This window comes from Helicoverpa zea, chromosome 2 (assembly GCF_022581195.2).
Source record: "Helicoverpa zea isolate HzStark_Cry1AcR chromosome 2, ilHelZeax1.1, whole genome shotgun sequence".
In the NCBI taxonomy this organism is placed as follows: Eukaryota; Metazoa; Arthropoda; class Insecta; order Lepidoptera; family Noctuidae; genus Helicoverpa; species Helicoverpa zea.
Genome location: NC_061453.1, coordinates 7649616 through 7676595, shown reverse-complemented (window position 1 = coordinate 7676595; position 26980 = coordinate 7649616). Strand labels below are relative to the sequence as shown.

General features: G+C 36.6%; 1 protein-coding gene across 1 annotated transcript in view; it reads right to left on the bottom strand.

The window, feature by feature from the left end:
• Nucleotides 1-8: 8 nt before the first annotated feature.
• The window catches only part of LOC124644702 (EF-hand domain-containing protein 1-like), a 59103-nt gene continuing 32131 nt past the window's right edge, over nucleotides 9-26980 (bottom strand). The window contains exons 5-15 of the mRNA XM_047184217.1: nucleotides 18075-18171; nucleotides 16096-16183; nucleotides 12587-12740; nucleotides 7762-7831; nucleotides 7302-7418; nucleotides 5283-5505; nucleotides 4052-4212; nucleotides 3454-3662; nucleotides 2460-2664; nucleotides 1780-1935; nucleotides 9-550 (exon numbers count right to left, since the gene is read on the bottom strand). Coding sequence (XP_047040173.1) covers nucleotides 260-550; nucleotides 1780-1935; nucleotides 2460-2664; nucleotides 3454-3662; nucleotides 4052-4212; nucleotides 5283-5505; nucleotides 7302-7418; nucleotides 7762-7831; nucleotides 12587-12740; nucleotides 16096-16183; nucleotides 18075-18171 — 1771 coding nt within the window. The 3' untranslated portion in view covers nucleotides 9-259. The remainder of the gene's footprint in view (nucleotides 551-1779; nucleotides 1936-2459; nucleotides 2665-3453; nucleotides 3663-4051; nucleotides 4213-5282; nucleotides 5506-7301; nucleotides 7419-7761; nucleotides 7832-12586; nucleotides 12741-16095; nucleotides 16184-18074; nucleotides 18172-26980) is intronic.

Below are 26980 nucleotides of genomic sequence, written 5' to 3'. Positions count from 1 at the left end.
GCCAGACATTTCATTTCAAAATAATTTAATGAGAATCAAGGGCACGCCTTCTAAAAACCATTTTAAAATTGTATAAAGAAATAGAAAAAAGTCATGATACTAAATCTAGACACAAAACCTACATCCTGATTGCGCAATGGAATAAGCAAAAAGCATAGATACCAAATAAGTGGTGATTTATGACTAGTCAAAACATCTTTTGTACTTTAAGAACCTAATGAAAAGTCCCATAGATGCCATTGCCAAGTACCGTAAAAGTTTATTTGGTCGGTTCAGGTGGGGGTGGCGATTTCCTTGGACTTTCATTAGGGTCGCAGCAGGGCTTCTTAGGTTCAACATGAGGGCAGGCGAAGTCGACGTCTTCCTCCTTGCGACGGGCGCAGGGGCCGGTAGACTCGGGAGGTGGGTTGATGCACGTGTCCACGGACGGCGGCGCTAGGCGCGGGTAATCGGCGACGCGCGCCGCTGCGGGGGAGATCACGGGAACGTCGCGACGCATCTGTTTGACGCGCTCGTATGCGTCGGCTGGGAGCTTCATGTAATCTGGTACCTGGTGTAAGGAATTGTTGCGTTTATCAAGCTGCTACGTGTTAACTACTTAGGTAGGTACTTTTATTTTTGGGTAGGTACTTAAGTAGGTAGGTACCTACTAATAAAAATATGTAGGAAAAACATAGGTATTTACTATAAGACTTTTCTGACACAGTTACGAGCCTTTGGATGGCTGATGGCTGGCTACATTATACATACCTTCATCTTTTGAGAGCTTTGAACGTTTGTCTCTACGTGTGGGATTCTTTGAGAATAGAACAATCAATGGCATATTTGGGCAGTCCAAGGTAACGCAGTTTTGTCTAAAATTAGTTGCTTACCATTACGTAACCACATTCTTGAACTTAAATTATTATTGAATGTCGCATTGTGAATAGGTTTTCAAAAAGTGCCAAATAGATAATAGGGAACATAGTTTGGAGAGTAATGAATGATCAACATTTCATCACGGTCATGACCGTCCATGAACGGTTGCCTATTTGTACCTGCTCCTTATTCACACAAATTGCACATATTCCTATATAGACGTGGACTGAGAGTTGGTAATAATAACTTATTTATCCATAAAATAAAATGGCTTATACCTATAAGTAGGTACCTAACATGAGATGCCGCAGAGCGCCTCGTAAACCCGGTGTAATTATCTCATCATTTGATCGTTTTCCTGATCATTGAACACTGAATTGGCTTTGTCCCCAGATACTGTACAAGAGTTCCATTACAGCAGACAAGTAGGTAACCCCCTAAATAAAAACCCGATACTTAATTTGTAAACGAGTTGTGTCACATTGATTTATTAGACGGCTTACATAACTACACTTAGCTGTAGTCGGTTAAACCTATGTACCTATAACCGTACTACGGGCTGTACCCGTAACATTCCTATATATTTATTTATACCCAGGTAAGTAGGTAGTGAGGTGTCACAAAGAGTTATGTTAAGAGGATGAACATGCATCTATTAATGCAATTACAATGCGACGTGACTTCATACACGCCGTACTTCTAGTACCTACGCTTTACAGTATTTATTTACGGGGAAGACGTAGAATCATCATCGACAACAATAAAATTCCATGCTACTTACAATCCCAAAGATATGACCACAATTACTCTTCTTGTCCCATTTGAAAACTATGGCCTGGCAAGCTCGTTAAGGACTTATCACAAGCGAGCTGGCCAGGCCATGAATAAAAGCAGATAAAAATAATAGAACACAATAGCTACCTCCTTGCAGTCGACGCCATAAGTGCCGAGGTAGCCAGGCAGCTTCGGCTTCTCGATCTTCTCGTCGCCAATGACGCTGGCACCGACCTGCGGGCTCGGCACGATCTCGTAGGGACACTCGTCTCGCGCACGACGGGCCGCGCGCTCCGCAGAGTCCTGTTTTTGCAAATCACGATTTAAATCGGTTCTAAGGAGAAATATCTTGCCGGCGCTGCGGGATTGTTCGAAAGAGGCCCTGGTACATAAAAGGCCTACGGAGGAACATGATGGGTTTTAGTCAGTAAGAGTCCGACATTCCCTCACCACCGCTAACCCACAGCGGGAGGAGTCATATGATGATTTCCCATCGGAAAAAAGGAGCAATACCTTAAGTTCTAAAACCATGTGATCCGCAAAATCTGTGCCAAGTTGAATAATTAAACGAGCAACTTAAAATAGATTTGTGTACTGCATTTCGTTGAGCAGTCTCCCACAGCACATGTAACAAACTCGAGGAAACTTTTGAAGTAGTTTTCTACATTTTTCCTCGATGACGTCAGAAAAAAAAATTAAGCTATTTCTACTCAGGATAAAACAACCTTGAAACTTTTTTAAATTGTGTATGTTTGGGAACTATTTCTTGAAAACTTTTTTGCTTTATACATGCATAGGTAGGATGTTTCGTATTAATGGTCGCTTACCGGGTCCTTAAATTGGTCGCAGAAGTCATCGTCGTCGTTATAGAGCGGTTGTTGTCCGGGCGCATAGGTGGCTCCTGGTGGTTTAGGCTCCCGGTGCTCTTCTGCCGAGGGCCCGCTGAAGCAAACCACTTTCTGGTGGTCGTCGCGAGCAGCTCCAGACTTGAGGATGCCTTTCAATGGAGCTATGTTCTCGCACGTCGGTTTGCTGTATGTTGCAAAAGGTTTATAATTACTAAAAAAATATGTATTCCAGTACAGAATAATGAACATATCTAACTCTTAGGTACATGAGTAACTTCCTTCGTAACTTTCCAGTTAAGTTCAATATGCTAAAAAAATATCTCAAACGTTTCCATAGACAGATACAGCATTTTCCTCCAAAGATTTATGATATCTGAGATTTAGATAACGCACACATAGGGTAAAAACTTCTGAATCTGAATAACTTTGTTGCAACCTTTGCGTACACGGATGAAAACACGAGCCGACAGCCACATTACCTACTCTTTTATTCCTTTTATGCCGTTACGTTTGGCTTTTTATTTTAACAGTTTTGGAAAGCGGGTACATGGGTTGGCATTAACTATCAGCGATTTCAACGAAATCTAAAAATCTGGATTTAAAATTTAAAGATTTCACGATCGCTCAAAGATTACTTACTTTAACATTTTCATGAAGATCATTCAAAAGAAAATGACAGTAGCTTTTGCTTGGACAAAAATAACTCATATCAAAAGGTCACTCTAAAAATAAGTATATGAACTCTGTGTAAAAGTCACGAATGTCACGTTGGAGTATTAAATGTATTTTTTTTCAATTTGGATTTCCTAGTAAAATTAGGTAACCTACTTTTTTTACATGTAACATAACGCGTATATATTCATAGAACATTATAGGTGTGAACTTTACGAAAACCTGACAGAAAATCTCAAATCCCGAAAATCCGAGATATGACACTGAGGTCGCTTACAAATTGACGAAATATCATCCTCACCTCTGTCGTGTGACGCGCAATGAGTCGTCGTAACTGATGCGATCGGTGGTCATCGGCGGGGTGGGAGGTCGTGGTGGGGTCGCACTGCCCTCGACCACATCCAGTGCTGCGAGGCATCGCTCCATAGCACTGGGTTCTGCCACAGCAGCCGAACCAATCTTTGCGAGTTGCGCACGAGTCTCTGCTGAATGCTCTTCGCGGAAGGCCGCCTGGGAGTGGTGATGGTAATTCGATTAAGGATAAGTTTAGGAGCTCTGTCACCCAGCTTTATAATTTTGTATCCAGGTAGTCGGCAAATAAAACATAGCGTTGAGGAATCAATGCCTAGAACTTCTCATCTCATCTCATGTCTTGTTATCAATAGTGTGAATTTCGAGAATTGGTAAAAATGATAGGTAAACTACCTAAAGGTAAACTTGCAGGAAAAATAATTTCATTGTCATAGGTAGGTTCCATGCTACCTTATCGCAATAAATGGGACATTGAATGAAGTTAGTTTGTTTTTTAATTGAAGCGGATTTCACGCACTTTTGGAATGATTCTGTTGAATGTCGATAACTAAACTGCAGTAGTATGGACGAGCAGAGCCCGTAATTACCTGTAGTTCATCTTTGAGGTTGCCCTCGCGCATGTGGTAGTTGCGAACATTGTCGATCACTTCCTGAGGGAATTTCTCAGGGTTGGCAGTCATGTATCGATACACGAACAGATCGCACCCGATGATTCTGAAGCGGTGCTTGAACACAGGTACTATGGCTCCTGTTAATTTTATGCATAAAGTTATTTAGCGTTTGAAAGCCGATTGTTTTCTCTACAGTACACAGAACTTCCTTTGAACCAAATGCCTACATTGTGTGTGGATGGTGATTGTTCGTAAACCTTTTTTTCATATCATAAAGAAAATATTAAAACCAATAGCACACACAAGCTAAATGAAAATGTTTTAATACATATTGTTGGATATGCGAGGGCGTAGTTCTAACCGAAAACAATCAGTGAGATATTACGAAAGTGGCATTAGGTAATAGCTTTCATGAAACCATTTCACAAAACGAAAAGTTCGTAGGTCGGGCTTCCACAACAGGCGAATTCGACAATTTATGTATAAATAGTGGAACTGACGGGATCCGCATTCTGTCGGAAGCAATTTCTCGACGATATTATTTTATTGCGCTCTTACTAAATGTCACTTTGTGCTGAGTTTGCTGTTATGAAATCTATTGTCTTCTTTACATGCATTATTATACAAACTTAACATTATACAAACACATAATGAAAAGAGTCTCTAAATTGTCGAATACAATACCTACAGGTAACGCAAATTAACGCCAAAAAGTAACACAAATTTAAGGCAGCACTCCTCATTATCCAGAATGTATGCTGTGTACGAGCAATGCAGTGGGGACATTGATTTGTGTCACACCCCTCTAACCTCGCTTAAGAGGATTCTAAATCGTAATAATTAATTTAGTCACAAATATTTGACTGACAGCATGTTATGTATTAAGTTTGTAAAAAAATGTTTTCTTTTTTTTTTCACTTTTATTTTTTTGCATAGTTAAGTAGGTTTATGTGCAAATTATAGTGCATGCAGTGCTCTTCTTTAAGTAATGAGGCACTTAGATATAAGTATAAATGTATAGTTATAGATGTAACCGTGTACTCATTGTTGAAGAGCCAAACTAAATAAATAAATATATAAAAGTAACCTACTTTTTCAAAATCTTCTAGGATTCGAATACACTTCTTTAATAGACTGTACTTCTCCAAAACTACAATATATATGAAATACACGGCAAATTAATAAATGCTTATTTATCTGTACTTACCTATATAGAATTTGTCAGGCGTGAAATATGTTGGGAAGTTATGATCTGACTCTGGGGTCTCCAACCTCATGGACTTTAGGAACTTCCCTTCGCGGATGCCAGAGTTCCTTCTGGGAATCTCCCCGATCTTGATGGTGCCGTCTGCGAGGCTGTATGACATCACGAACTTCCTGCCAGTGTCCTCGGGGTGGATCCAGTCCAACTCGCACAGGTAACGCAGGTACTAAAAGCATATTTAATTAAATTAAAGAATTTTATTGTGAACGAATGAATATGTGAAAACAAGTATGAAGAAAATTTGCATTTTCTTTTTGCGGTTGCTCGAACACAAAGTCGTACATAAAATATTATTTTGTAATAAAAAGTCATATATTCCAGACTAAGTAATAACACAAGAGTGGAGCTATTTTCAACGTGCATTTTATGTTAGAAAACTTGGTGAGTATAAACTAAATAAACACACATATAAAGTAGAGCTTGCAGGAAATGTTTACGTAATAAGTTGAATCTGGCAGATAGCGAGGAGGAGTTCGCAGCTCGATTCTTTGTGGGGTACTACAATTTTAATTGAGTCCCCCAAGTTGCAAACTCGAATATCAAAGAATTATTTATTGATGCTCGATGGAAATACGTGCACTCGTAACTTTTTCAAATGTGCCAAGCAAACTAACTTGTGAAATATAGATACTTTTTTGTTTCCTGACTAGGTTTCTTATAGTTTCGTCCGCTGGGAAATTGTAATTTTTCTTTAGACAACATACACTTTTTCCCCAAGGAAGAAAGCGACACATTTCATTCTGTTAGATTTACCTAACACATGAATTGGTATTGTGTTTATGCCAATAATATTTGCAGCGAAAAACATTATAATATAAAGCATATTAACGAAGAGGAATAGTGTATTCATCAATCAAGTACTTAGGTCAGGTATCCTACAGGCTACATAATCTATTGCTGCATATAGGAAAACTAGCTTCGTTCGACACAACACACGCCCTGTCGCATCCAACCAAATCCTAATTAAATTACTTACATTAATTGTCTGACACGGTATTGAAGCAATAGGTCTTGTTCAATTAGCTGGCATAATCACAGCTAATTATTTGCAATTACCAGTTTCCTGACAATACGTGACTCGTCTTGAATTGTATGTGGGTATTGCATATAAGAAGAATACCTTGGTGACACTCATTCTGACGTCAGCATCAGTCACAATGAGACTTGAACCCAGGTTCAAGAGTACACTTTATACCAAGCTATTGGAATGTTAAAGTGACTTTTAGAAGTGTTCTCATTAACTGTGGCGGTAAATTATCCGCTGTTGGTGTTTCCATTCTAAAGATATTCTGTAGCTGCTTACTGCTTGAAACGTGTCGTATCCGACATCTTATCGCCCTGTTATTTGCTCCCCTTATGTACTTCCTTATATACTAGAACCTTATGTACTACCCTTATGTAGTCCCCTTATGTACTCCCATATTGTAATCCCTTATATTCCCTAATCTATAAACTTCCTTATGTACTCCCCTTGTGAACTATATAATATGTCGATTAGCCAAAAGAAAAGCATAAAATACGTAAAAATAAACAAAATATTTTTTCAAACAAAGTAAATGGAATTAATTTGGTAACGCAACAAATAGAGGCGATTCAAATTGGTGGTTTTATGTGATGAATTTATCATAAGAAATGACGTCACCAGCACAAAGGTTAGAGTCACCGAGCCGGAGAATTAGTGTGTGTGTAGATCACTTTGTACATAAGGGAAAAACAAAAACTCTTATTAAGTATACCTCTATGCGGTTTAGTTTTGAATAATAACTATGATAATGCAAAAAGCACATTAGATAGAGTGCAAATGTAAATGCCAAATGCTGATATCTAGTCGAGATTTTTTAACATTATATAAAGAAACATATTTTTATCAACGATAGAATTTCATATCGATCTCGAGAATGTTCGCAGCTCGCCAGGTTCAATCGGAGCAAACTATATTTCCCCTTATTGTATAAAGATTACCTTATTAGCGTTAAGGTTGTATTTGATGATGTCCTTGTGCGGGGGCTTCGGAATGAGCCCGAAGCAGGATTGCAAAGTGTCCTCGGGGGCTCCGATGCCAATGTGCGGCGGGAGGGGCTGCACGTGAAAGGAATACCACGTTATCGATATTATTTCTATTGGTTCTTAAAACTTTTGTCGACAGATTCTATGTTCAAAAACTGGATAATGGCCTCGTTTATACATTCCATTTTTTTTATGTACAACTTAATTTTTGCGTCTAATAAAATCGTGACCTTGTATATAATTATTTTTAATTTGTATTATCTACTAGGTTCAGTATTGTTAATAGTTTATGTTCACTTTAATCCGGATCAACAAATTCAGATTTCAGCGCCAAGGAATGCTGTAGCTATGGGAATTTCATGCTCTTATTTATTTAAAGAATATTATAAAACAGCTTCTGGAAAGTAAATGATACCTTGGGGAATTCTTTCGTCTCCTTCTTTTGCACCTTAACAGCCTCTGGTTGTTCAATGTTCAGCATAGTCCTGGGAATATAAATCAAGTATTTCAACTAGCTAAAGAAAAATGGAACAAATAATTAGTATTGCCCCGAATTTCTCGTGATTTATTGGTAAATCACTTTTTTTGCTACCTTAAATAATTCATGATGTGATTTTTTTTAATGTCTGCTTCAAGAACAAAAGTGCACAAATCGACATACGTAGCACTAGCAACGAGGTTTCGTCGATAGTCTACCATATCCCTGGCACTTATTAGTTCCACTATCAGATTTTTTCAACTAATTCCACAAAGGTACAAATCCCTTGACGTTCATTGTTAGTTCGACCCCTTATTCCTCGCTCATGCATTGTTCTCTTTTTGATATTACTCTCGCCAACGTCCTTTCATCACCGTCGAATAAGTCTCTTTTCATTTGTTTTTTCTCTCTTCTACATTTCCCGTAATCCCCTTTGGTTTCAAAGTTGTCCTATCTATGTTAATTAAAAATGTGTCCATTCCTTAGAAATACCCTCTGCTTTGTATACCTACATCAAAGACTCAGATATTCGGTCGAGGTCACAATAATATACCGTGCTGTTTATTTATGTTTGTTTAATTATACTGTCTATGAACGCACTTTACTAATTGAAAGCCTTTTCTCATGGACACAAGATATTATTTCTAGAGACCTTATTGAGTGCAGTCCATGTCATTGTTCTTTCTTTAATTCTTGAGTATCTTAACAGACTCAGTGAAGAAAAACGGATAGCTGAATCAAATTATTCATTTGACTTCAACGAATGGAATAAGGTAACAGAAAATCGAGAAGTGAAATTCAGAACCCTTCGCGCAAAGCTTACACACTTTTAAATAGAATAAAATATTCTGGAATGATGATAAGACCACTGAAAGCATTCACTTTATCAATCCATCTCCCGGAGCGATGCTTTTAATTCTAAAATAGTTTATCGGAGCGGAGCGAGCGTAAATGAGAGCGTGTTGAGAGCAAAGCGATATTGGTACTGTGCACTTAATTGTCACTAACTGAACAAATTCCAGCTTTATGCCGTGTTTACCTCTAACTCGGTATAGGTACTACTGCGGAGACGGTACTGTTGAAACAGTATAATTTGAACGACTGTATTCAGCCTATGAAAATATTTATGTTTGTTCGTACAAGGCGCGTATGTAGCAGCTCTTAGATTAGGCGGCGCCCCGAGAAGTACAAACAACGTAGAGGTATAAACATGTAGCGATCAATCCAACTAATTCGGTTGCTTACACAAATCTTGGAAGGCATGTAGGTACTTTAGCGCTGAGAAATATAGCTGTCGGTAACTTATTGCCTTTAGGATATTACAAACACTATATTTTTCATGCGTGTCTAGGTAAAAGTTATTTCTATCTTAATGGGGTAAACGGCTTCATGGAAATGTTCATCAGTAGAAAGCTACATCTACTTACATATAAGCCGGTTCTACCGTTCTCATAAACCTATATGAAACATTGCAGTGAATATGATTGAAATAATGCGTAACTAAACTGTACTTCCATCTTTTCCTTCTTCAATACAAGGTCATCATTTGCCTGCTAATGGGCTAGCACAATGGTGTAATTATTGAGTAATAGTAGCGTAGTATTATGTCGCGTTAAGACAAATGCCTCTAATTAACCGCGGAGAGAACATCACCAAGCCTCCATTCACGATAACCTGGGATGTCTCGGTTCACGTCATATTTAATACATATCAGGATTTATCTTTGAGTAAGATCACGATCGGTATATGTACATAAGTATTATTTTAGGTGGTACAATAAGTTATTTGAAAACTAATTCAAAGTTATTCAATCTATAGAGGACTTTGATCTAGCTAGAACGAAAAATACTTTGTTTAGGTCAGTTGTTCCACGATTATTACCGATTCAAACGTACCCACGACTCCTGAAAACTGAAGTGGTTGAAGTCTTTGGGAAGACTAACAAGAAGGATGTTAATTGTATGAAAGTCTGTTGTAAAGCTAAGTCTACACTAGATACACATACTTGTCTACTTTACACTATAACATTCGTTCAAAAGGTATAATAAGGTATATAGAAATAAATAAAATCGCATAGACCGTTTATTAAATATAGCGAACCCTTTAGATATATTTCTGCCTTAAGGCACTTTGGAACTTTTCCTTTTACGCAACGGCATCCATTGTAACTTTCATATAAGATGCAAGTATAGGAAAATATTGTACACATCAGCTGGTAATGATCCCACGCCTAGTAGGCATTCTCGCCCAACGGAAAGGGTTAACAGCTTGACACTTATCGACAAAATAAAATGACAATCTGAAATGTTTTTTTAATGTACTGTACAAATCCCAATATCCATGGCTTTCCGCATTATTTTTATGATTGTATTTTGTACTAATACTAGTATATAATTGTAAATCGAAACTTTTTTTTCTTTTATGATAAAAGCAAGGAGTTAATCACAAGAATTTAGAACTAAATTAAAATATTTCACCGCAATATAATCCACATATAGGTACGGCAGCAAAAATATCCCGCAGTAGAACAGGTGTACGCGAATTAATTATTCAGCTGCAAATCTAATTAAATTAGTTTGAACTATGAAGGTTGGAACTACATAATTGAATTCGGTACATTGTTTTTGATTCAACTCTGCTTAATACGATTTATATTCGACGTGCATAATTTTGAAAATCGGCGGTAATTTATGTTTATTGCTCTGTTGACATTTTAGTATTTATCAGACAAATGCACGCTTCCTGTCTTTCAAGTAGAATTAAATGATTCCATCAAAAATATATTGAAATATTCTACAGGTATATCAAAACGAAAATAGAATGTTTCTGTAAACATTCGTTTTTAATAGAATGTGAAAGAGTAACAACAAGTCCCAAAACGTGCTTCTTTTGTATCTAATGATCATCAAATTGAACTTTCTAAAGAGGGCAACATTATAAGCGGATTTCACGTTCCTAGCTCGGCGAGTATAATAGGCGTCTCCTAATTGGTGTTCTTACCTTGCATCATTTACGCTAATGACGTTATTATGGCCAGTGTCTAACGCCTAATGAAATTGTCATAGCCGACAATAATGTTCTAAGTGAGTATTGATACGCGTCGTTTGATAGGTTTTGTTTATTTCAGGTAAGTAATGAATGGTTGAGTGTTAGGAGTTACTTCGCACATGAGTGCCCGAAAACAATACTAATATTTAAATAAATATACGGTTTGATCGGATCAATTAGCTTTCTTTGTTAGAGCAATACAATACGAGTGTATGTTGTCATATTTCGATACTAACTAAACTAAGACAGCATTTTTTCACGATCTATTTTTGGTCACTTTACACAAGTATGATTCGGATGCGATCCAAATTCCTATTACTTAATCCTTCTTTATCTAAAGATCGACAAAAACCGTTAATTACATCTTAAGTGGGGTCCCCTTGAGCAATCCGCTTGGAAAACTCTTTATAGCAAATTACGCGAGAAGTCCTTTCAAAATACTATTAATCCTGGTAAACGAGTCCAGCTGTACTCGAGGCCGTCTTGCATTTATATTAATCCAGAGACGACCGAGTTTTTGACGTAATTAACATCGAAGAGAAAATAACAAATATATAGCCAGGAAAACGAGAAGCAACTTTACTTTTAATTTTCCTTTTGGTAGATATAAACAGGAAAATGAGGAGAACACTGTTCGCAGAAAAAACTGGAAGCCAACGAAGTAGTCTGTTAACCCTTTGAATTGAGTGTGTATAGTACCTACGTAGACTGCAAATATTAAGGCGAGGGGCGCTCGAGTCACTCTTTATTTTGTCGTGAAATCTTACAACCTTCCTTCAGTTAATTATGTGCATACTCCGCTACGGAAACAGGCTGACGTTTTTTCTTGTGATTCTGTATTATTGCCATATTATGCAGCATAGGTACTATAGATATAATGCCCTTTTAGCAAAAACTACAGAATTAAATCAAATGCTAACTAAAAATATATTTCCACTATTTGTGTTGAGAGAGGCTGCTATCTGTCTGTGGGCAGTATTTTCCGCGCAGTCAAGAACAGTGGACCATGTCTGGACGTGGATAAATTGCTTTGTGGCCAGCTGCCCAGACATTATAACAAATATGTAAGCAGAATGCTTTACTAAATACTTACCACAATCTCTGCACGTTTCCATGCATATTTTCCCTATTTGCATAGGTATTGACATTTTCTTTTCCCCAGTATACTAATTAGCACCTATTCATTAGAGCTATGTATACGAGTGAGTTCCTGGAACACGTAGGAGTTTTTCTATTTGCTTTGATGAGATAACTTTTTATGTTATGAATAAGCCTTTGCTCTGAAGTGGCGCAGTAAATAAACTTATTACGATAGGTATGTATTACAGTCAAATACAAATTATTGTTTGATTATTTTCCAAGTAAACACAAAACTAAAACAAAAAATTGGCAGTACAATTATTTCCCCGAATTCATGAAAAGCATTCCATCAAAACTAATAATATTTTCCTGGGACTAGTTAGCGGGATTGTTCCAGCAAACACGGCGAAATACAACAAAGAACAATACGCTTTACAGGTAAACAGAATACTTTTGATAACTTTCGAAAATATTGAAATATTTTTAGGTTATTTTATTATCGATAACTTTTTAGTCTACTGAAGTGTTTCCCGATAGGATATGTATTGTGCCACTTCTTAGGTAACAGCATTAACTATAGCTAACTAACGAATGAAATTCTCACCATTTTATCTTTTTCATAATAGCATCTAACCTGTAGTATTTCCTGGTGAAATCATCGCAGTTGCACAGCAGGAACCGTCGTCCGAGAATGAACACCGTGGTGCCGACGATGAGATCCTGGGGCGCGTAGTACTCTGTGGTCACCTCCTCCTCGGTCGTCTCCAGCACCGTCGATGGGAATGCCACTAGGTAACAGATTAATTGACATTTGAATATAATGTTATGTTGGGAAGTTTTGCATAAGATGTATAATCTGAGGCTTTAGCAGCATGTGCCTGTTTTTTGAAGGCAATCGTTGGTTACAACCGCAATCGCGCGTCGGCGTCTTACCGAAGCTCATGCTTGTAAGCACTTAACTACTTAACGATACTTGCTAAAATACAGATCATATTACATGCACAAATGTTCAGTCCAAAAGGTAAGATTTAAAAATTATATTAGGTAACGTATGAATTTGTAGCTCATGTTAATAATGAGAATAGGAGAGAGAAACAAAACATTTTCTAATTACACTCAGCAAAACACGTGTCATTCGAGACCTCCGTTTACGAAGCTCTATCAACAGCTGTCCTAATCGCAAAGGTTAACTTTTTACACAAGAATACGGAACTGAGCAGGATCCGCTGTGCCAGTGACCTTCGACGTCATAAAGTCGTAGGTACCTACAATAGCTTTACCTACATCGAAATTCGATATTGGATAATACTTATACCTATCATTTTTACCTTTGCTAAGTATAAGTAGGTTCCCGAATTAAAATTATGAATCATGTTGAATTTTAAGGATATCCTAAATAAAACTTTCATGTATAATGAGGATCAATTTAATGAGATGAATGTGACATGACCCCCGATTGTCAGTAACTCAACTTTCAAACTCTTACTGCATACATGACCCAACACAAATGCTATTCCTGTTGGTCACAAAGCAGATGTTATTCCTAAAAATTCAGTGGAAAATAGGTTGCAAGACTAGCAAGTAAACCTCTCTTTCTAATATGCTGACGTGGCGTGGAACATTCAAGTCGTTTGTCTACCTGTGTTCTCGGTTTGCAGCCTTTTATTATCCTTAGCCTACCCCGCAGTTATTTAGCGGCCTGAAGGCACACGTAGCCAATAAATTTGTATTAACAAAGTAACGGACTAATAACTTACAAATTACTTGCAAGATAAGAAGAGATACTGGGAATATTTTCAAGGATTTTTCGGATTAATTAATTTTGAACGTTACTTCGATGCAATGTTGTCTCGCCCTTTGTGGCGATAATGAAACATTATCAATAATTGATAAGAACATTTTAAAAGTTAATTTGCTCCAACCCTAGATACATACTATATTTGGAGTGACTCCAAGAAATTTTGTATGTGCTATACCTACAAATAGGTATGTCAAATCTTTCGTTATCTCTGTATAACTTTTTGCATTCTGAATATTCTGTTTAGTCTCGTCTCTGTCCCCAGAGGCCAGAACTATTGACAAAAACATACATAACCATTCAAGTGCGGTATAATTAATGTGGATCCACTAAATTCGGCGGCCATGTGAGCAGTAAAATATATCACTACTCACCAATTGTAGGCAAATTCCGAGGAAAGCTATAATGTTAATAAATCTGAAGCTAGTCTAGGTAGCGCCACCTGCCACCCGGGACACTATTGCACAGATGAAAAACGACGTATCGTGCCAATACGATATATTGAGTTGAAAGCATTCATCACCAAGTGACATTCAATTAAGTCCCTAGTGTGGAAACAGGGAGGGCAATATAACACTCTGTATTAACACCGTTTATTTGAACTGAGCGATTTTATTGCAGATAATCTAGCTGCAATTGTGATGCAAATAAAACATCATTTTTTTTATAAGTTTTTTATTTCAGATATTTATTGTAGTTATGCAATTTCAACGGAATTTTAATCAAATTCGCCTTAGTAATTGGATACAATAAACCCATAGATACAAAATGACTATCATCTGATTTTAGCATATTTTATGTAAAAGCTTTGTCATTGTCACTCTGTTTTATCAAAACGTTGGATTGAAAATCATAGGATTAGATTGCCACGACGAGCACGGATTTTACTGTTATGGGATTTTGATTCACTGAAATTAAATATTATGAGATTTAAATCCGGCTGTCCGATAAATCTCTGAAGTGTCCTACTAAGTATTCATCGCGCTATCGAATTAATACTTTTTATGTTTTTTTTTTTTCAGCTTTGACACTTTCATAAATGTAATCCTTATTGTTCGACACATTTATATTCCTACTAAATTGAAAGTTCCAGAATTACATTGTCTAAATATATTCTGTATAAACAAAAGTTGTAAAGTTATTAACCCAAATATCCAGCCTCCATTCATCACACGCTGTTTAAGTGTATCGGTTACGGTGTTCATTAATTTAATTCATGAAAATTCATAAACAACAAATTACAAAGGCCTCGCAGACGGCCTCTACTTAGGCTGCAATAATTCATAATCTTTCCACCAAAGAAGTCAAAGTTGGAACGGCCGGGAACTTCTCAAACTTTCATAGCTTAATCTCCTTAAAACTATTAATATAAAGCGAGGTATCTCTGTTTGTTCGCTCCCAAATTACTAATAATTCAATCAAATTTCGCAATCAACTGTACCGACGTTGTTAATTATATCCGCTATCTTGCTTTTTGAAGTGGTATTTGAATGTTTAATATACCGCAATTGAAAAGTTATCTTTATAAACCTTTTGCTACAGGAATATTGGGTAGCTTCAGGATTCGTAGACTAACGAAGTGCTAAGTAGTTTTTAAATGAAGAATATAATTTTGTTTGGCAAACTGCAGAAGGAATACACTTTAAGCTAAATGCCTGTAGGGATTAAGTGAGCGCGCCCGGCCGCGCAACTCCGACACAATGGAACATCGGAATGCTATTTGTGATGTTAAAAACGCGGAAACGAATCTTGTTGTAAAATGGAAAACGTTTTACTCATAAAAGCTTGCCATATTCTCAATTTGTTACTTCTATTGAGTAGCGATTAATGGAAAACACTGGTAACATTACACATACCTACCTTACAAGTAGTTACACTCTTGAGTATCTGAAACCCTTACTGATACAAATGAACCAATCTAAATCCATAGTTTTTATAGAAAAAGATACTTACGTACATAATGGTATTATAACTGCAAACTCTTTTATCAGTATCTCATTTATTCACGCCGTAGCACAATCATAATAAAAGAAGTCGTTACTCAGGCCCCGAGCGAGCATTCTGATTGAGGCATTACCGTGACGGAATTCAATATAGCTATGTGAGCACCCGGGCACATATCATTACTACATCCACTTTTTATCGGCATTCACGATAACAAGCACCATTGAAAGACCATTAGGGGGTTTTGTCGTCGCACGACTTTGGGCTGCGGTCCCAAGTTACGACCCGTCCGTGATCACTTGCCACTTACGGATACATGCCGCTACATTATTAAGTAATAAAGCTCAAGTTCGCAGTCGACCATTTTAAACGTGCTACAGTTTTTAGAGCAAACATCTTACCGGGCTTTTCCTTCCACTTCTTAGGCAGCTTAGTTTTCTTGAGAAGCATTGGAAAAGGATCTTTTCCGCCCTTCCCGTCGTGGATTTCCTGAGTGAATACAGATAATATTCAAAGGAAGGAAACAACATTATCTTGTCGGAGCATGTGGAAATGTAATCCTAATATTTACTGTGGCTAGTGTTTAGAGTGCGATGTAACTATAAATGAAGCATTATAGTTCGGCCATTCAGAGAATGCGTTCCTGACACGTCGCGATTGAACTGACGACGTAACTTTGCAATGGCGTTGCAGTTACGATAAAAATATTTTTGTTGGTTGTTTACCGTTTTAACAATTGAGGAGCATTAAAACAACATTATTATATCAATAATCAATGAATGTTATAATTTTGTGCCAAACTGAGTGTCAAATAACTTGGTAAACAATATTTTTCTAAATCTATACTGCGCTATTACAAGGTTATGTCAGCGGTTTATATTTTGTAGTGCTGTGCTAAAAATAACAGGCAAGTATCGTAATCTGTTCTTATACAGTTATAATATAAAATAATACGTTTTGATTTTCTTTTTAAGAATTGGAAAATAATGGACTATAAGACTTAATTATAACGTTTATGAAATATAAAAATAAAACTATGACCAAACCGCATTTTTATACTTAGATTAAAAATGGTAACCCCAAATGGCGTTATGGGCCGCCATTTTGTGACGCTAAAACAGTCGTCCGTTGTCGTTTCGTGCGCATAGACCACGTTTTTCAAGTGTTTTCGATCTGTTTTTATTTGATTACCCGGCTTTTGTTAGACCGAGATATCAGGATTGATTCTGTTATTGATAATAATATAATTATACATGTAGGCGAAGATGATGATGAAGACACCACCTCCTCAAGCAAATCGGAGTCTGATTAATATTCTGTTCGCACATTCAATTCAATGTACTTGTAACAAAGAATAAATAAAACAATTTTATTATATGAATATTACCTTTTTTTGGTTTCCACTTAAATAACTAAAATATAAAACAAATGATTCCGCCAATTTAAAACGAAAATAATCTTAAAATAATGCGGCGGTTCATTTTGAAGGAACGGTAACGAACTCAGTGTTATGTTGTGCCCATCACTAGTCGTGACTAACTGATAGGTGTCAGGAACGCATTCTCTGAACGGCCGAAGTATAATTATTTAGTATCGGGATAAGTGCCCACACGTCGCCTATGCGGAGGCCGAAGAATTTTTATTGAGCGTCCGTAATTGGAGTGCGTCCTACTCCCAGGACCCACATAAATATTCATTGCTCTGATTTTCCAAGGCCCTCGCTTGTTTTTAAATTAAACCCTAAATTTACCCTCTCTTATTGAATGCTTTTACAGTACGCTTTTGTTTTACGAGCTATATTTTCGATTGAGTTTATTACATCTTTAGCAAGAAATGTTTTCTGGATGAGACCGACCAAAACAATTATTAACACTTTAAAATGTTATGTTCTGTCTGCACGTGGCTATGAAACGATACACAACTATAAAAGTAGAGTAAATATTATCCAGTACCTACCTACATAGGTAAATATCTAGATTTTTTACAAAAAATAAATTTAAAGGCCAGGTCAGTCAAAATTGAAGCCACACAAAAATTGTTTACCGTATTTTTGTTAAAACAAGAGAAGTTCTCTATTCGTAAACAAAAACATACGTATTAAAGCATCCCCCTTATCTACCTACGTATTGTGGAATATGTATGGCAAATGGAAACAAAACCTGAGCTATATTTGGCTCTAAATGGAAAACGAAGCTTACAATTCCTGGGATAGGGCGCTCAGAAATAGTTTCAGTTGGTTTAAGTTCTATTTTAGTAAAATGATTATAACAAAACACGTTTATTGCCATATGCTTTTTTGGATTTTACATGACATAGACACTCTAGACACGTTCTATTTTAAGAAATATTCAGATATTGACATTTAAATAAAAGTTCTCACCTTAATGGCAATGGTGTCATCTTGCAGAAAGTAGAGCAACTTGTAATCTACGAGTTCACCGAAAGCTGAATCTCGGTCATCCCAAACGACGTCGAAACTGTAAAAAAGTACATTTTATTACATAACGTGGTACAGTTTTCACGAGTCGCTGGTGGCTTAGGGGTCGTATATTATCAGGTAGATGTGCCCATCCTCTGTTTGCACAATGATAACATCTCACCAGGAAACCATGATTTCCCCGAGGATTGTTGAGGTCAGGCGGCAACTGTTTTCAGAAAAATCTACCAAGCTGTATAATTAATGAAGGAGCTAGCCATGGAAACGGCACCCAAGAACTTCTTTTACCATATTTTTTTCATTGTTTTATTTTAAGTAAGTACTTTCTACAAGTAATGCTTTACAAAAGTAAATCCGGTTAGATATTTCAATTATCTACGTAAATTAAATATTTTTACGTAATTGCCGCGAAAGCTCCACTTACAAACATTAATAACAACAACATAATAATATAATAGCCTAGGATCAATTACAGGTTAACGTTAAAACCTGATGTTATTAACGATCGGTTTTCAAAACATATATTACATTATGTAGATGTGACCGCGTGACCAGATGCCGCCAATTCAATCAATCAATCCTCTCAAACGCCTGCCAACTCCAGTACATTTGCTAACTTATATTGACAAGTAATAGGTACTATAGCTCGGCGGTTAACCTTGGTACTGGCTTAAGGTAGGTATACAGTTGATATAATTGGTATTAGGTGTATCAAAGAACATTTAGATTGCCTAAATAAACTAAAACGATTTCTCTTAGATAGAAGCTACTACACAATTGACGAATATTTCAAAGATAAATACCAACTAGGGAAACTAGGATAACTGGAATAAACAAGCAGTACTTAATATATTAATTTATTTACCTTATTTACCGTGCAATACCTTTAATTAGATCCTTACTATTTAGTCATAAATAAAAAATAAAAAAACTACAGCTAATTTATAAATAAATAAAATAATTAATAACGATTAATACATAATATAGAATATTTATAATATAAATTAATAATATATAAATAAACGAATGTAAATTTAATAAATAATAAATAAGTAAAATGTAAATAAATCTACACAGAAATAATACCTACTCAAATATCTAAATATAAGATTTTCTACATTTAATTCAATATTATTATATTTAAAAAGTGCTCTTCGTCCTCTCCTCTAAAAACTAACTTTGCTGTGCCCGACAGGGTCCATAATAGTTTCTTTTAATTTTACCCACCAGCCTGTACACATTATGGAATGCAATAAAGTTATTGAGTATTGAGTATTAAATGGCCGGGCCGCAAGTTTAATTACCGTATTAGGTAAAACTTGAGGTAAATTGGCGAGATTTTTAAACGTATGAAATTTTCAGCATCCTGAAAAGTAGCTGAAGTTGCATAGTGACTATCACTGGCGCAATAAGAATGTACTTAATATATCGGGTGTGTCGTTCATAATCACATTAAATGAAATGCGTTAATATACTGGTTAATATATGTCCATTAACACAAAGAAAAATACGTAAAAATAAAAAAATGAATTTTTCAAACAAAGTAAATAGAATAAAAATGTGCGAAAATTAGAACACCATATAAAAGTCAACTGTAATTCTCCCTTGAAAACTGACAGCTGTCAACTGATCAAAACATTCGATACTCCTAACTTTATCTCTGCTTTACACATGATGTTGTAAATTATAAAAACGAAAAATGACTCCTGTGGCTAAACCACTGAATGGATTAGGTTATTTTTTTTACAATTCACCATAGAATATCATAAAGTATATATGCGATAGGATTTAATGTGATTGTGAACGACACACCCTGTATATCTTTGAACAATCTTCAGGATATGAAGGCGTGATGATATCGTAAGAAACAAAATGAACCTCTATGATAAATTCATCGACATGAATCTAGGATTAGTAGGCCGCACATACAACAGTATGATTGCATATCTAATGAGGGACAACAGCACATGAGTGACTTCAGCGTCCCCTGGCTCCGATGCTGTGCTCCCGACACAGAACCCTAATGAAGTTTACTCCTATTACGTCAGAATATATAATTTTACCATACTACATATACGTATCTTCTGTAATATACCCTACAAGACATATGTAACCCTCTCTGTGTATGAGTTCCTGGTAAATCTTATCATGTAAACAATAAGCCCTCGTGTATTTTCTCGCTAATTACGTTACCGATTTACACCCTTCTGAACAATAATAAATTGATTTATGAAACCAGCAGTCCGACACATCGCTAAATCGACGAGTTAAATCTCTCGATACTGGCATGTGTTTGACTGTGAATGATTGAATACGTTTCTGACTGTTCAAATTCTGATAACTCTAAACTTTTAGTTAGTAAAATTGAAGTTGGCCGTGTTGGTTGACTGTCTGGTAAGTATCAGCAAAATTGGACTAAGTACACTAACCGTGCTGTCATGATCTTCTAAATGACACGTGACAATGACGATGGGATATCATGATCCATATAATCAGTACAGTCTTCTCCGGTTCAAACTATCCATTCCTAGACACATACATATTCCTAGACACATACATATATGGTTATTCATCAACCCAGTTACAGCCCCTGAAGGTATCGTCTTACACGACAGGCGTAAATCGAAGCGACTGCATAGATATATTTCGTATGACACAACAACAGTGACCAACAACAACGCATGGCGATTTGTTATTATTGATCGAGGTTCGTAAATAGACGGTAAACGACATAACAATACAGTAGCAAATAGGATAATATTATACTACAACTTGGTATGGAAATATTTCTTATTGATTAGCGAGACAATCCTTACTTAATAAAAGTAATTAAGTAGCATTCAGAGCCTGTTTTGTCAATGAAGGATCGATGTGTCCCCCTAGATTCCGTAGAAGTGTTTCTACAATCGAGTTTGACGGGGTGACAGTGTTTCAGCAAGGTCATGTTATGGATGATCGACTAACAGGTTTCCGAAACATAATTCCCATTATTTGCACAATTTATAGTCTATAGATATTATTTTTAGAAGCCTTGAATGGATTTGGGTAACTACAATTTTTGGAAATGGGAGACCCTTTACCCAATTGTTTTTTTTTTTAAGATTATGGATGTGATGATTTTCTAGAATTGTAGCTATTGTTTTATAAACCAAGAAAATTATCAATCTAACATTTTGTAAAATTGAAAACTCCATTTTGAGTTTCCTCGTACCTTCACATCATTGAGCCTTCACTCGCATGTCAATCACAGTTTAAGCGCAATCTGAACGCAATTACCTCCCACTGCCGGCACGGAAATAAGTGTGGGTGCATGCGAATAGCGCACTGAAAACTGTGTGTTATAAAGAAAGGAGCTTTACTTCATCGCGTATAGAAATCTTATAAAAAATTTAAGTTTATAGTACAGTTGCTGGTAAAGCGATTGATTTTATATAATTCACTTCGGGTGTTGTGTTCATGTTTTCAGTAGATTGAGTAAGTAAGTGTACGTACATATTTTCGCAATGACCGAGTGGCAGGCATAGTACGTATTTAGAATGATTGTTCTGTTTTGATAGCGCCTGTTCGCATCAGCTGACAGTTAGATAAGTGTTTATGTTCAAGATTTATTGAACAACACAGATGGCTGTCATAAAATACTTTAAGAAAATAATTCCCTTTTCTGAGACCTGGTTTCTTGTCTTTGCCAAAAATATTCTCTCATAAGTCCACTTTTTCTAAAACCAGCCATGTATCAAAACCAATAAATTATATCGCGTCTGCAAGGACCAAAGTTACCAGTAACAAAAATATAAAAGTGGAAACCGTGACACTCTTGTCCTAGTTAAGGAACACCAGTGATTTATGAACGAAACTCCCGGGAGCTGCTTTTATTTTGACCACAGATACTAATAAGATGTCATTATTACGTCAAATTACAACAAGAAAGGGAACGAAAATAGATAACGAGGCGTTGGAACTTTTTAAGTGATAAAAATGCGAACCTAATAATAGAAGATAAACTTCGATAAAAAAATAATTGATGTGACAACTTTCTAGCTCTGTAAGTTACTTTCTGTGACCTTTAATAATGATCAAGCTCTAACTAAATGGTATGACGCCAACGCACTAATTTGGGAACTTATTATTAACGTCAGTAATTAAATTAAAGTGATGGTAATCAATACTCCCTATTTCTAATAAAAATACGTTGCCCTCTAAACCGCATTAATCCCAGCTGTTTCATTTAAGCCGTCTCACCCTGGTCCGTCTAGCCGGGAGGCTCGTAATTATATAGATAGCTACTCCTCATTTCACTTGAGACTTTAATCAGCCGAATATAGATCCACGAGCGAGCACACACGATTGATGAAAGCTAAACTAGAGCCAGCACCAAAACACACATTCGTCTGAGAATTACAACAGTTGAAATACACGCCATGCACGTTCACCCATTTCGTTGGTTCCTTTGACTATGTTTCAGAACTAAAGTCCTCACATTTCACGTTAGTAGCGACCGTTAGTAAATTTTATGTTGCGTCTACAAATAAAGGAAAACATTACAAAAACAACATTTACTCCTAATAGATCGGCTTTTCAGTTGAATTTGTTATTTTGGCATGGAAATAAATAACAAAAAAGTAATAAAACGATTAAAGCAACGTTCGACCAGAGTAACAGTAAAGTTGCGAGCCATAAACAAGGAACAGATGGGTGGTTTGGGGCGCCAACCACGCGCTACGCGGCCTCGCGCCGAAAGCCGAGCCGCTGTGGTCGACGCCTACCAAGACTTGACACAAATGCGAAACGACCAAGCCATTTATAAGCTCCTCGCGATCTAAGTATTTAACAAAGTACAGCTAATCCTTACACAATAACCAAAAGTGGTACGGATAAGTTTTCAACTATCATTTCAAGTTTCCTGTTGACGTTCGTGAAAGTTTAGCGCGGGATCATAGTTCTTACATGAACCTTATAGTGAGTTGCCGTGGTGTCACAATTACGTCCAGAATATGTTGCACCAAACCTTTCAAGAACGTCTCACTAGGCTGAAAATATCTGTACATACAAGAATTAACCAAAAATACACATAAATATTTGAACTTCTAAGGTAAGGTAAGGAAGACGTATACATCGTACAACCGCAATAGTTTCATTTTTAACCATGGAAGAAACGGTTTTATATAAATCAATAAAGTATCTACCCAACAAACGAAAGATATAAAGTGACAGGCGCATTATTCAAGCGGCGAATATTAAAGCAAACTTCTAGACTCCACTTAAAGATTCAATACACCACGAGATGTACCTATAAAAACGGTTAATATGCCATCCACATCTCTTGGCGGCGTGACGCATGCCAGAATTCCAATTTCAGTGTGTAATAAAGAATTAAACGAGGCGGGCAACGAGCCTCCCGCGCTGTGCTGCGCGACTGCGTGGAAGTAATAAGGTTGTAAGTCCCCGTGCTCCTCGTTACTCCACTCGACTACAGACTGCTCTCCATGGAACACTGTATGCTTTACGGGTTACATGCTTTATTTTTATTCGCTCCATTTCTTGCCGCGAAACTAAATTGCGTGCCAGCTAAGCGGAAAAAATAAAAAGCTAATTTGGACAAATTATTGTTTTACCCGAAATGAAAAAACTCTGGCACAGATAATCTAATCCTATATTAGCTCCAACTTTGTTTAGTTATGAATGTCTGACGTATGTACGTAATGATTACATCATAAGATTCAAATACAATCTCATTATGGGAATATGAAGCTTGGTTTGTGGAGGAAAATAATGTGCGTCCAGATAATAAAATGACAAGTAACAGAGACATTCGTTTTAAGTGTTTCATTATAAAGAAGTTGTAATTTATGACGTACTTAGAATAATCTGTGGAGTACATGGCTCCTTGTTTATGAGTCATAAAAGCTGAAAGTGAGACCGAGTGAGGCGGAGGCCACTTACTTATGATTCAGAATGTAATGATTCGTATATAAGTAGAATATTGATGAAAGGAAATTGGAAAACCAGATCAAGCATAGGAAACAAGATGGGAGACACATATGATACCAGTTCAAGTACGATTGACTTGATGATTTATTCCTATTAGAGCTTAAAACACCAGCTTCTCAAAACATTAATTTACAGTATGTAGGATATTCTTTGGAGCAATATCTCACGTGGAACACAAATCATTGGACATTGATTAAAACATGTGGGTCAGCCACATGTTAAATCGTAGATTTGTAAGCTTTCGTCTCAAAAAAAATTCTAAGCCTACGTAAGCCGTAGCCTACGTACCTACTGCCTTATATATACCATATTGGTGCCTCGTGATCATTTCAAATATGTACACAAACGCATACTACGTCACATTTTATACCACGACCTTATTTCTCTGAAAGCAAAAAGCAATGTTTCTATAAACTTTTGTAGAATAAATATTCAGATATGGAAATCCAAATGAATAACTCGTAAAGAACAGAAAAATGTAGAATATGAAATGCAAACTTTAGAAAATTACACGTTAGGAAAAAACTAGTTCATTACGTAGATAAGGTTGTAATTGTACCATGTGCTTAAGTAATTTGTAACTTGGCCAAATTGTTCGTGTGTGTTAGTGAATGAACACATTCGTCCTGCGGTCTCAGCCTCGTTCAATCATCGCCAGTTTGTTTTATTCACGCAAACGGTACCGGGCAAGCTCAATATACGACCTTCATTTGCAAACTTGGGTCCTGAATTAAGTTTTTCATATGTACTTCGTATGGTTTGTTCATCTCAAACACAGACCTCATTTACGCAAGTTTAATTGCCATTTACTTCTGTCCCTTTTGAATGAAATTGATGTTAATAAAGACAGCGTTTGGGCAATAGGTCCGCCAGATGACTAGTGGTCACGTAACCGACAGGCGAAGGACAAACTATGCCGTAAAGTAACGAATCCCAGAATCTGACACGAAGTGATCGATAAGATAAAACTTTATTATGGATCTTCTCGCAAGAACTCATCCCTCAGTTCTTATTATTTACGATTTTGTGTGTCCGAGACCTGAGTAATCAGTTTCTCAAAGTAAGCCCATCATTTCGCCGACCCTCATTGCGCTGAACAATCTGCAGTACAGTTAGTACCCACAATATCAAAGCTATTCAAAAACTAAATAATGCGTAATAGCGTGTTTACTCGACAGTATTCTCCAATAAACTGTATTTGTTAAGCAAATAATGCCAAGTCTTCATTAAAATCACAATAGAATCTATTGTAATGAAACCGGATCCTCGCTCGGAGCAGTAAGCGGTGAGAGTACGTAATTAAACCTTGCAATTAACATGGACGTAATTCTTGCTGAGCGGACTTTCGCCATTCCGACCAGCTTGCAAATGTTCCTTCCTTTCGAATATTATTTCATTGTCACTGCCTTAGTTCAACTAAGGTATTTATTTAGCTTTTCCATGGCTTTTGCTTCAAAGCCATGAGGTACACCCTTAAATCTCAGAAAACTCTTACACAAAATTCTGATATGCATTAATTTTCAGCCAATGTGTCATTTATGAAGAAAAACTCAGTTTGCTTGAAAAATTGAAAGATTCGCAGTTAATTTATGTCAAGCATGATCGATTGATTCGAGACTCCACTGGTTCGGGAAAAAGTCGAACAAAAAGTTCAATGTACGATGTTCCAGCACCAAACTGCATTATGTCAGAAAAATCTCACGGTTATATGAACAAAGTCAAATATCTTGTAACAATTTCTTGTGTAGTAAAACTTTCCTAGATTCAAGTTCAGGTCCCCGGTGCATTCAACTATAACATTCCTTTAATTAAGTAGATAAGAGAAGTGCATTAGAAACGTACAATCCTATTTAAGGTTCTCCATGGGCGGCCAGCTTCAATTTTCCACTGTTTACTTTCGCGGGAGGGGTGGGAGCAGGGAGAAAGGGGGCACAGCGGAATTTATCGCGTAGAGATTCAATAATGAAAATACTTGTTTCAATAGTAATATGTTAAAAATGATTATTGGAATGTCATCCTCAATTTCAATTAGTATTTTGATGTTGAAGTATACTTGCATACATTTATCACAGATTTCCTTGTTTCCATGCAATAAGACACAAATCTAAACTCCAAAAATTCGGCCGGTTATCAATCTCAGATGGGGGAGGGTGAGTATTTTTGCTTCTAATTTCCTTTGACTAAATGATATTTCTCCCGCTTTGTGTAGCGAGTACCTTTCCTGAAGTTATATAATTTTATTACTTACGCTATCAAATGACATCGAACTGAGTTTGTATTTCAAACATAACTCTGAAGCAACATATCAAGGTCCGCTTTGAGTCCCTCTTCAAATTTTGTAGAATGTTATATACATATCAAATGTTTTCTCGTGGCTCCGCTTACATTATAAGATTTCAATTTCCGAAAATTAAGGATGTTAGATAAGTACCTATTTCATATCAATATTTATTCCATCATCAACTGTCTCTTTACCCAGCGAACAGTAATTTGATTGCGTCATACGTTTATTTGAGTGTACTCGTCTCATTGTAGACGTGTTTCTCAAACACTCAATCCCATTGTTTCCAGTACACTCGTAACTTTATACTTCCACAGGTAATCCAATAGTTTCCGTGAATGACGTTTAGAAGACAAACCCGAGTTGGATGGTTCCCCCGAGACGACTGCACCTAGTACACTAGCTCGTTTAACTAGTTGCCAGTTTAAACCGAGTTCTGATTAGATGGACTCGTACTGCTTGATTACTTATAGTTCGTTTGGAACAAACGTGCATTTTTGGTGCGACTGCATTTTGAAATTTTAAAACTAACCCTCAACTTAGCGTTTGGTTCGAATGTTTTAGTTAATCATAATGCTTT